Source organism: Gadus macrocephalus, chromosome 10 (genome assembly GCF_031168955.1).
Source record: "Gadus macrocephalus chromosome 10, ASM3116895v1".
Classification (NCBI taxonomy): domain Eukaryota; kingdom Metazoa; phylum Chordata; class Actinopteri; order Gadiformes; family Gadidae; genus Gadus; species Gadus macrocephalus.
Window position 1 is genome coordinate 5,218,660 of NC_082391.1, and position 10,375 is coordinate 5,229,034.

General features: G+C 45.3%; 2 protein-coding genes across 2 annotated transcripts; one reads left to right on the plus strand and one right to left on the minus strand.

Moving 5' to 3' along the window:
* The first annotated feature begins 208 nt into the window (after positions 1-208).
* eif1ad (eukaryotic translation initiation factor 1A domain containing) lies at positions 209-7,202 on the plus strand. Its single transcript, XM_060062191.1, has 5 exons — positions 209-395; positions 773-891; positions 1,173-1,281; positions 3,841-3,949; positions 6,481-7,202. Exons 2-5 carry the CDS (start codon positions 805-807, stop codon positions 6,704-6,706), a joined length of 531 nt encoding a protein of 176 aa, XP_059918174.1. The 5' UTR covers positions 209-395; positions 773-804; the 3' UTR covers positions 6,707-7,202.
* si:dkey-160o24.3 (N-acetyllactosaminide beta-1,3-N-acetylglucosaminyltransferase 2) lies at positions 7,196-9,950 on the minus strand. Its single transcript, XM_060062186.1, has 2 exons — positions 9,224-9,950; positions 7,196-8,822 (listed from the first exon to the last, which is right to left on the minus strand). The coding sequence occupies exon 2, from the start codon at positions 8,816-8,818 to the stop codon at positions 7,466-7,468; it is 1,353 nt and encodes a 450-aa protein (XP_059918169.1). The 5' UTR covers positions 8,819-8,822; positions 9,224-9,950; the 3' UTR covers positions 7,196-7,465.
* Between the last annotated feature and the right edge of the window lie 425 nt (positions 9,951-10,375).

Consider the following 10,375-nt stretch of genomic DNA (forward strand, 5'->3'; position numbering starts at 1 on the left):
TACAATGCGTATATATATACGCATTGTAATCATATTATATATATATATACGCATTGTAATATATATATATATATATATATATATATATATATATATATATATATATATATATATAATGATAATAATACATTGTAATCACATTTATCAGGAATCGGTTAGCAAATGTCCATTCATGCGGAACGTGCATACTTTTACTTTGAAGTGTGAGTGTTTCGACCAGCCGGAAGTGTTCTCGGAACTTGCCCATGAGGTTAACGTACACTGTCTGATAAAGCGTTGTTATACCTTCATGTTACCGACGTGTCGTGGAACTAAATTAACTAATCCCCGCGTTGAAGTGATCTGAGGGGTCATCTGGTATACAAAGAAACGTTGATCCGTTTTATCTTTTCAAGGTAACCAGTTTAAACAAGCATGAGTGATTCTAGGCTATGAGCTGAGCTAGTTTGCTAGGCTCCCCTGGATGCTTGGCTCACTTATATTCATCATGCTCTGTGCACATCCATAGAATAGTATATAAATGGTTAGTGGCTCTAATGTTAAATTCATGATACTGTGCACATCCATAGAATAGTATATATATTGTAAGTGGCTCTAATGTTAAATCAATCATACTGTGTGCATCCATATAATATCAATATGGTTAGTGGCTATAATGTTAAGTAAAATGCTACTTCTCGGCATGTCTTTTATGTTTATCATATAGAACTGCCATTATGGTTTGCCCAAATGTACTGCTATGAAACTGCTCAAACACATCTGCGTCTCACAGCTGGCGAAGACGACTGACGCCCCGCATCCACAATGTCTCAAGCTACCAAACGCAAGCACGTCGTCCAAGAGGCTATGGGAGACTTCATCAATCCCACGGGAAACCAGCAGATCGTAAAGGTGAACCAGTGATTACCTGTTTAAAACATCACACATGGCTGCATTTAAAATGAAGAACTATATAGGCAGTCAAATACTCACTGATGTATTACTGCTATGGTCAGTCAAAAATACAAACAAATGTATAACTGCTCCATCTTCAGTCAACAGACATACTAAGGTGTAACTGTTATAGAAAAGTTTACTTTCTATAGTTGTTAAAGTACAAACTAATGTATAGCTGTTCTATAGTCAAACTGTATGTAACATCTGGACTCATCCGAGTTTCCGATTGCTTGTAGGTTATTGGTAGCCGTGGTAACAATCTCCACGAGGCCGTCACCTCAAAGGGGGAATCGTTTCTAGTCAGCATGCCCAACAAGTTCCGCAAAAACCTCTGGATCAAAAGAGGTAAGTGAGGCTGGGTTCCAACACACTTCTCTTCTCCTGATCGGCAATTTTATTTTCATTTTTATGCTTTGTGATGGAGTGAGAAAGACAGAGAGGTATGGGCGATAGAGGGGATGACATGCAGCAAAGGACCGCGGCCGGGAATCTGACCCGGGTCGCTGGGATCAGGACTGAGTTAAGTTAAGTAGGTCTATTGGTTCAATTGAACTCCACGTTTGACTTCTAGTGATGCAACGATTGATCGGGCACGGAGCGTTATCGGCCGATATACGCCCTTAACAAACGATTGGAGATTGCTCGACCGACTTGAACTTTGCCGATTGTCGGAGCCGGTCCCGTAACTCAAAAAACAATTGTGCACAAGACGCGTCGTCATAAGGTTCACTGTCACAAAGACGCTAATGTTTTCCTGCTTTAACAGTGTTAATCTTATCTCAGTTAAGGCAGGCTTCACTTAACCACAGAAAAGGCCTTTTGTTGATCTCGGTTATAGGATGCAATAACCTGCCTGCTTCTCCCCGGGCTTCATTCACCTGTTTTTCTGCGGCAGAAGTAGCAGACCTAGACTTGTCGTTATTCACACATCACCATGTTTGTTGATACTACTGAAGCGTAACCTCATAGGACCAGGCTGCTCCATGCTAATACCCTCTGGTTCCTCTGAACTAACTTGCCGCTCTGGTGGAAGTATCCCAAGGCTGTGGCCCACTTGTTTGCCTACTTAAACCACAACACACGAGACCTGCAGCACTTAAAGTGATAGCCTACCAAACGCGGTTGTATCTAGATAACAGGCTCACATCGCATCACTGGAAGCAGAAATCAGGCTACAAATATAATAAATAATAATGCATCTTACTACTTCAACACAAAGGCAGTGACGCATACAAGGAAGCGCGCACAGGTAAGAACACACACGGACGCGCACACACCGCAGCGACACTCGCCCAGGTAAGACGTTATGTTTTTAAACATAACGGCTCCGCCGTCGGCAAACCCTCCAAGGTAAGACGTTCTGTCTATAGACTATATGAATTGCGATGAAATAAGGGAAGAGACAATTTCTCACCTCGAAAAGCAACGGCAGGTCGTTCATTTTGTCACATAAAAAACGTTAAATTCAAACATCGCGCCGACCGGCATATCAACACACAAGTGACGTGTTCTTAAAGAGACGGTGTCCCTATAATACGACGAAAAACATGTCAATAACACAGTAGGCTATGTTGAATTTTGTCTATAGAGCCCACCACAAGAAAACTATAAAAAGATCTTCACATAGGCGACATACATCTTTAATCGTTTTTTGTGGCGTTTGCGGTAGGGATTGAGCCATCTCTCTGACAGCCTCTGAACGTGAAGACGTTCCATCAAAATAATTTCCCCCCCGGCACTATTTTGCATGGACACCGCTGCTGCTTCCCGGGTTTAGCCCTGCCCCAGACGATTGTGATTGGTTTAAAGAAATAAAAACAGGCCAGCCCAGTTTCCCCCCGGATAGACGGCTCTAAATAGCATGGTTCCAGACCATTCTACTTGCTGTAGTTTGGTCTGGCTTTGCGAAACTACACCAGATTGACCTGGACTCAATATTCTTTCAGAATATTAATCTTTAGAATTCTGAAAATGTATACTTTCCCCACAATTTCATATTAAAGCTAGACATGATAAAAAGATTCAAAGGCTACAAAAATAATTCACCAAAATCTGCAAATAAAATCTTTAGACCAAGCCTCACAAAATCATCGAACAGAATTTGTTTTACTTAGTTCCATTTGAGAAATATTGACCATTTTGTTATTGTATAAAAAAAAACATACAACTATTATTAGGTGGTCAACCAATCCCCCCCACTACTACTAAACCCAAATTGTGGTACTGCACCCAAAGGTGGCGCTATTTAAAAAAAAATATGAACTTGCCTTATTTCTGCTTATGAGATTGATCTGGACTCAAAATTCTTTCATCATATTAATCTCTAAAATCGGATGCATCTTTTTCACCCTGGTCTTCTGCGCAAAAAATGTTTACTTTTCCCCCAATTTTATAGATAAGCCAAACGACCACAGTCTCAACCCATTTTGCCTAAATGATCCTCGTAAATATCATTAGGTGGATAACATTAACAATGCAAATTTTCTTGATGTGTGCTTATCAATCGACATTTTCACAATGTGAATGAGGCGTGAGTGTGTTGGCTCGACTCATGCCAATAAACAGCATTCCCCCTGATTCCCTTTCCATTTCTAAGTGATAATTAACTTATTCCTCTGTCTAAATTGAACAAAAAACCTGTTTTGACACGCTTGCTTGGTCCATTCTAAAGCGCTGTTTACATTTACAATTAATCTATATTTCACGTGTTAAAAGAATGGTGTTCTTGATCAATGCAGCCCTAGGGACTTAAATTGCTCACAAGATGGAGCCATTTGATATGGCTGCTGGAAAAGGAAGACGTTCTTTAATTATCTTGTAAATGTAGGGCAACTGTAACTTCCTTCCATACTTTATATTTTGTAGACCTGGATATTAAGCTACCATTGGCTTCTCTTCCACCAGGTGACTACGTGATTGTGGACCCCATCGACGAGGGAGAGAAGGTGAAAGCAGAGATCTGCGTCATATTGTACAAGGACCACATTCGGCACCTCCAGAGACTGCAGCTCTGGTGAGGAATATCACCCACGCAGGTCTACACAGGAGTGCGTATACATGAGGGAACCAATCCAATTGCGCCATCTTAGGAGGTTCACGTGTAGCAAATACTAACTATATATAATATCTATGTATTTATCTATGTATCTGTATATACTGCTGAACACTCTCTTACTAGTCTCTACTCTCAAGGGTCTCAATGCGGCTTTGGTCCGTGTCTCCCCAACGTGACGTCATGCAATGCATTCTGGGGGAAATGAGAATCAATAGCAAACCGCTAAAATAGTACTTACTTTTTCGTATTACATTCCGTTTTGTGATACCTAACAACATTAAGTACAATAAATAACAGTTTAAATCTTTATTACCAACAAGCAAATTGCACAAATTCGTTGGAAAATAAACCCTGCAACACGGCCTTTAAGACGGCGCAACATCATAGCAAAGCAACTTGACCACCTGGTGGGACAGTCTTTTACCAGAACCAGAGCCCAATTCTGCAGCAGCCGCTCTGTGGTGACAGATGACTTCCTAAACTTGTTCAGCAAGTGCCTCACCTTCTCCAGAAGCGTTCGGATCGGGGGTTCCTTCTGGATCATATTCACTACAAGCTGTACAGTGTGAACCACGCATGGGGTCCTCTCTATGGCTCCGTAGTCATATCTATATAGAAATATATAAAAAAAACAAATGTACATATTTAACGATTTTAGCCCTTATAATATTGAACCATATGAAATAATTCTAGTCGTTAACTTTCTATGAACTTATTTAGTTTGTACATATATATGAAATTAAATCATGACTAGTTTCATAAATGCTGAATGAATTTATCGCATAATTTCATACAAAGAATGACCTGTCATCCTCCCTTTCCTGATGCTCTTAGTCATCACTGGTATCGTCGTGTTCCTCCTGAGTCTTCTTCAGAAGTTGTGGCACTGGCAAGTTCTGCATGCGTTTGGAACGAGGCCACCATATTGCTGCCATTGTCAGTAATCGTTGTGAGGACCTTCTCTCTGGGGATCCCCCAGAGAGAAGGGTGAGGGTGAACCATCTCCTTTGTGTTAAGAGTTTGTGTTCAGGGTTGAAGTAACAGGTGCTGACTCCCAGAAAGGATAGTGTAAGCCCCTTTTGAGTCCAAATATCCAACCCGTAGTTATTCTGTGTGCTGTGGCCAGGTTTTGTTTGATCTTTTCTGTCTCTTCTTTCTAAATTTTTTTCAATCAAGTTTAAAATTGCATGTCTTTTTGGCACTTTGAAGTTTTTGTCCATTTTTGCCTTCATGGTGATGATGGCGATCATCTTCCACAATTCGTGCTGGGACTCCAGTGCGACCTATCCACTGCGCTATCCCCTCCTCTTTGGTACGTTGCTCTGGGGAGTTGTTGTTGTACATCCTTGTGGCAAAGAAGTCCTGAACAATAGGATTGTCCAGCTTCCTGGGCGGGACTTGCTTCACTGATGCTCTTTCTGGAATCTAGCACAGGAATAGATACAATGTCAGGACAGATGCAGTGGAAAATCGAACTGTTGTAAATATTAAGTAGCATTAGGGCAGGGCGATAACGACCAAAAGTCATATCTCGATATCTTCAAGCAGAATGTCGATATAAGATAAATATTAATATTTGTTGTCGCAATAACATAGTTGACGTTGCCGCGCTGAAACTCGTCGTTCTACATCGGTGGCGCCGCTGTGCTTTCATTTCCAGCCTGCCTGCGTCGCTGTGCTCGTTAACCTGTAACCTAGCAACCCCCGTTGCTAGGGGGTTGCTAGGTTCTCTGTTTATGCTCTGGTCTCAGTTTATGCTCTGGTCTCTGTTTATGTTTGGGTCTCGCGGAGAGAGAGAAACCAAAAATTACGTGGCGTTACCGTTATTACTATACCTACCTAGTACCTACCTACTGTTTGGATTTACCGTTACTATTCCTACCGTTCAGAATTGAATACAGTTTGATGGTTGAATAACCGTGGACTTGACACTGCCTCCGCCTCGTATTTGAGAACATTATAATATATAATATCACAGCCAAAAGCTGAATGAAGCGGCCTAAAGCTAACGTTGAAATGTGACCTATTAACCACAGCCTCATGAGTCGGCATGAGCTTTCGAAAATAGAAAGTTACGTTAATGTCTTAACTTACCTCGATTTCATGATGGAATGCCTTGAGATGTCTCTTAAGATTCGTGGTGGTTTTTCCTGTGATTTTGTGGCCGCATTTCTCCCCATTTTTTCCCATAACACATTCCGTTTTCTTTTCCACTTCTATGTAATGAAAGTGTGTCCAAATGTCGTTTCTTCTTTTTCTCCCAGAGACGGTCCCCGGCTGGCAGGCCATCGTTCCCTTTCAGTTAACAAGGTTCTACAATAGTAGTAATTAATGAATGAATACAATAGCAGAGGTGCTTTGAGAGGTGTAAGGCTATAAAAGCATGACAACGAATGCAGTCGATTCACCAGTTTAGTCCGTTAAAAGAAAAGGATAACAAACGGGATGGGATCTGCCTCTGTTGTAACGTCGTGTCCTCTGACCCGCAGGCCGGACGGGTTCACAGAGCAGCCCGCCGCCGCGGAGAAGACGGACAGACTGCCTGGACGGACGGCAGGGGAGGAGGAGGAAGGGGACGAGGGGAAGGGCAGCAGCGACTCTGAGGACGACGAGAGCGACCTCTTTGTGAACACGAACCGGCCTGACACCCACTACAGCGAGAGCGAGGAGGAGGGCGAGAGCGGGGAGGAGGAGCGGCCCAACGCAGGCTCCTAGAGGCCGCTGGAGGCACGGGGAGGGGCGGAAGAACGCTGGTCCTAGGGGCCGCTGAAGGGACCGTCGTGAAAGAGTTGAACACTGCAGGAGTCCCACACATCTTTAATGAGGGATTTGATGCTGAGGTGACAGGATCGGAGAAGACGACTGGATGGGGTCGCATCCCTTGCTCTCTTTCAAGTCCTTGACTCGAACATTTAAGAAAATATAAACTCCTGTTTCTACTAGGAATGCGTGCTATGATATTGCTGAACAGCTAACAGGTTCGAGTCGAGTTTTGAAATACCCGTTTGGAAATTCCAATACACACAAAACATTCCTCCTCTCCTTGGCATTCATGGGTACCTCTTGTGTTGAGCAGAAGAAGAAAATTACCCTTGTTTCAGGTGTGCAAGTTTCTAGCTTTCACATACCAGTATGTTTTTGGAGGTAAATTTTACTGATGTCCAACCAAGTAACCGATTTTGGCTGTAATAAAGGGTTCATACTAGCTTGATTTGGTTTTTATTTATTGAGTTTATTCTAGCTTGACACATTTACTTTCAGGATAGAAAAAAATAAATACATTTGTTTGTGCGCTACAATTTATACGGTTTATAGGAAAAATGTATGTGGCTGTAATAAACACTTTATTTAATTACAGAACCTCTGGTCTCTGATTTAAATTATTATTATAAAAAACAATAGCTTAGAAAAGGTGCACTACAATTCAGATAGACAATCTTTTGGGCGAACGGAAAATCTTTCACAATTTTCAAATCAAGGCTTATTCTTCAGTTTATCCTCCCTGAGCGTCATGTTCCAGCACAGAGGCTGGCTCTCCTTGAGCCGCGCCCAGAGCTGCTCCACCCGGTCGGGCATCCTCTTGTGGACCATGATGCTCTTGTGGTAGGCGCACGGCTTCATCTCCTCGTCGCCGGGGAAGTCGAAGGTGAGGAATGCGGGGTGGTGGGACGGGTAGACGTTCATCTTCAGCAGGCACATGCCGACGAACACATCGTCGATGGGATACAGGTGCACCCTTTTCGACACAAGGTGCAAGAGTTTGGTCAGAAGGCCCGAGTACACCACCCCTCCCCCGCCGGCGTAGGGCGGGTACGAGCCGGCGTAGAAGGCTTCGGGCACAAAGTATTTGGACTCATTGTTCCTGGAGGGCTGTGCCGCACCGATCACGTCCCCCACCATGAAGCTCTTCATGGCCGTCCCCGGATCCCCCAGCCGCTGCGAGAGATAGTCCACCAGGGCGGGCGTGTTTACGAACACGTCGTCGTCCCCCTTGAAGACGAATTGCGTCCGCCGGCACCCGCGCGAGAACCACCGCCAGAAGAGCACGTCCTTCAGCGTTAGGTTGAAGAAGGAGTCGTGGAAGTCCCACTGGAGGATGTCCTTGTACTGCCGGCCCTCAAGGGTCACCAGATCGGGCCACGCCGTGCTGTTGTCCCGGCTGCGGTCGGTCCCCAGCAGAAACACCCTGCGGACGTAGCCACCGCCGGCCAGCCTCTGGCCAGCCACCCAGCCTGCCTGCCCCCACGTGCTCCGGATGATCTGCCGGTTCTTGAAGTTCTGCACCGTGGTCTTGATGGCCAGGAGGAGCAATGCTCTTCCGTGGTCGTTCTCGGAGCCCGCGCCGCACGCATCCTGCGGCTCCGCCACCACGGGGTAGTCTCTCTTGTGCATGTGCCTCGCGAACTCCAGGATGTCACCGGCGAGCCGCTCGAGCTGTGGCACCGGGTCCCGGCTCCCGGGGGGAACCCCTGCCGGCCGGGGGTCGCGGCTTCTATTGGCTCCTCGGCCCGGAAGCCGGCTGTGCTTGTAGGGCCGGAGGATGGGGTTGATGGAGCGGTCGGTGGACAGCTGGAGGAGGTTCCAGAACCCGAGGCTCAGGTGCGGGTCCCAGAACCGGTCGGGTGACGGGGCCCAGCCCTCGTTTCGATGGGTTCCCGGGGCGATAAAATGGTCGGTATTCAAAATATCGACCGATGTTGTCCCTGATGTGAGGGGCGTGGTCAGGCATACCAGCAGGGTGATGTATACGAACAGTAGGACCAGGAGAATGCATGGCGTGCAGAGGCAGATGAGCAGGTTCCTCCAGCGGCAGAAACAAACCGCCATTCCGCTGCAATTTGGATGATCAAACAGCAGGCGGTTAATTGATGGCAAATGAAACGATGGTGAAACAGCATTGGATAGTTGTGTATGGGAAAGCAAATGTCATCAGAATAAAGTAATAATGAATTGGAATTGGAGGAACACTAAATAAATGTGTTTTTTTAAACACATTTATTTAGATGGGGTTCAGTTGAAATGTGGGAGCATATGAAAAGTTATTTGGGATAATTATAAATAATAATAATAAATACTACAATTCCATGGAGGATGGTTAACTTGAGGAGATGAAGTGATTATTTTGGTGATCAGTTAATATCTTATTGCATCTTGATTGAACATAGATTTTGTTCCAGGGTTGATGAAGGGTTAGCAGTCATGAACGCAAACTCCTCAATGCGACCTGCTTACCTCTCTGAAGCGATGCGTTTCTTAACCCCTTAAAACTACTTGTCTCTTTTGACAAGCCACAGACCAAATGGCTGTGCTATAAGAAATGCTTCCAAACATAGAAAAAGTCAAAAAAATCGAATAGTTATTAAAAGATTAAAACAAAGCTCCCCAGGTAAATCCGTGTCCAGGTTTGAGCTGCGTTCCAATGCGAGGGGGGTTTCGGTGTCCACGGCTCGAAGCAGACAGAGAATTGGCTTCTGGGACAAGCAACATGGTATTAAGCACCTTGGTGACCGGTAGGCCTACGTGATCGGACCACGCCCACTCTTTGGAAAAAAGTGAGAGAAACTCAAAGGTGATCACCAGCTGAGCAAGGGAGACCATTAGCTCTCCTCTCCACCAAGAGAATGTGATTGGTGAAACAATCCTTGTGTTTCAGAAAAAAGTTTCCGATCGAGTTTGATTCCAACCAGATGTCCCCTGTCACTCATGTGGGGAACCGTGATCACGAGGTCGTTCTTAAGTCTTTATTAGCTTAGGGATAGTCAAGCTGTTGAGTCCATAGCACTTATGCTATGGACTCCTCCCTCCCGATCGCTCTATTGAACCACCATAGAGCGCTATGGAATCCATTTAAACTGGATTAAAAAAACGGAACCAGATGAGGTAATCTCATCCAGACACTGATGTGGTGGTACAGACACGGAATAAGGTGGGGCTGAACGAGGGGTTTGCAGAAGAGGGTAACAGCCCGTTCCATCTGCATGCACGGGTGACGATTAATTAATTAATTCAGTACCGCCCCCTCGCCCCGGTTGTGGCTGGCGGACCTCCTCGTGGTTCCCCGGGCGGCTCCCTTGCCCCTGCCGACACCCCGGACTGGGCCTTGGCCCTGCGGTTGTCGCTCATGGAGGGGTTCAGCTGCCTATCCGGCGGCGCCGGGTCCCTGGACACTTGAAGGACTATGTGTCGGGTGATGGGGTCGTCGGGGACGACTGACCCCTCAGGTGGGAACTGTGTGGCGACCACTTCGGGGTCGCGTAGGGGATCCTGGGAGTTAAGTGTTTTCAGTTGATGAATGGGTTTTTTGAAGTCCTTGTTTGTTAATAGGTTAAGTGGGGTTAATGAGTTCGGTTGGTTATTTAGTTGTTTGTTCAATGCTAACATGTG

Excerpts from the sequence above, each read along its gene's own strand:
- eif1ad (XM_060062191.1), top strand. The coding sequence starts at position 805 with ATGTCTCAAGCTACCAAACGCAAGCACGTCGTCCAAGAGGCTATGGGA. Across the intron at positions 892-1,172 it reads GAAACCAGCAGATCGTAAAG|GTTATTGGTAGCCGTGGTAA; the intron begins GTGAACCAGTGA and ends GATTGCTTGTAG. Across the intron at positions 3,950-6,480 it reads CTCCAGAGACTGCAGCTCTG|GCCGGACGGGTTCACAGAGC; the intron begins GTGAGGAATATC and ends TCTGACCCGCAG.
- si:dkey-160o24.3 (XM_060062186.1), bottom strand. The coding sequence starts at position 8,818 with ATGGCGGTTTGTTTCTGCCGCTGGAGGAACCTGCTCATCTGCCTCTGC.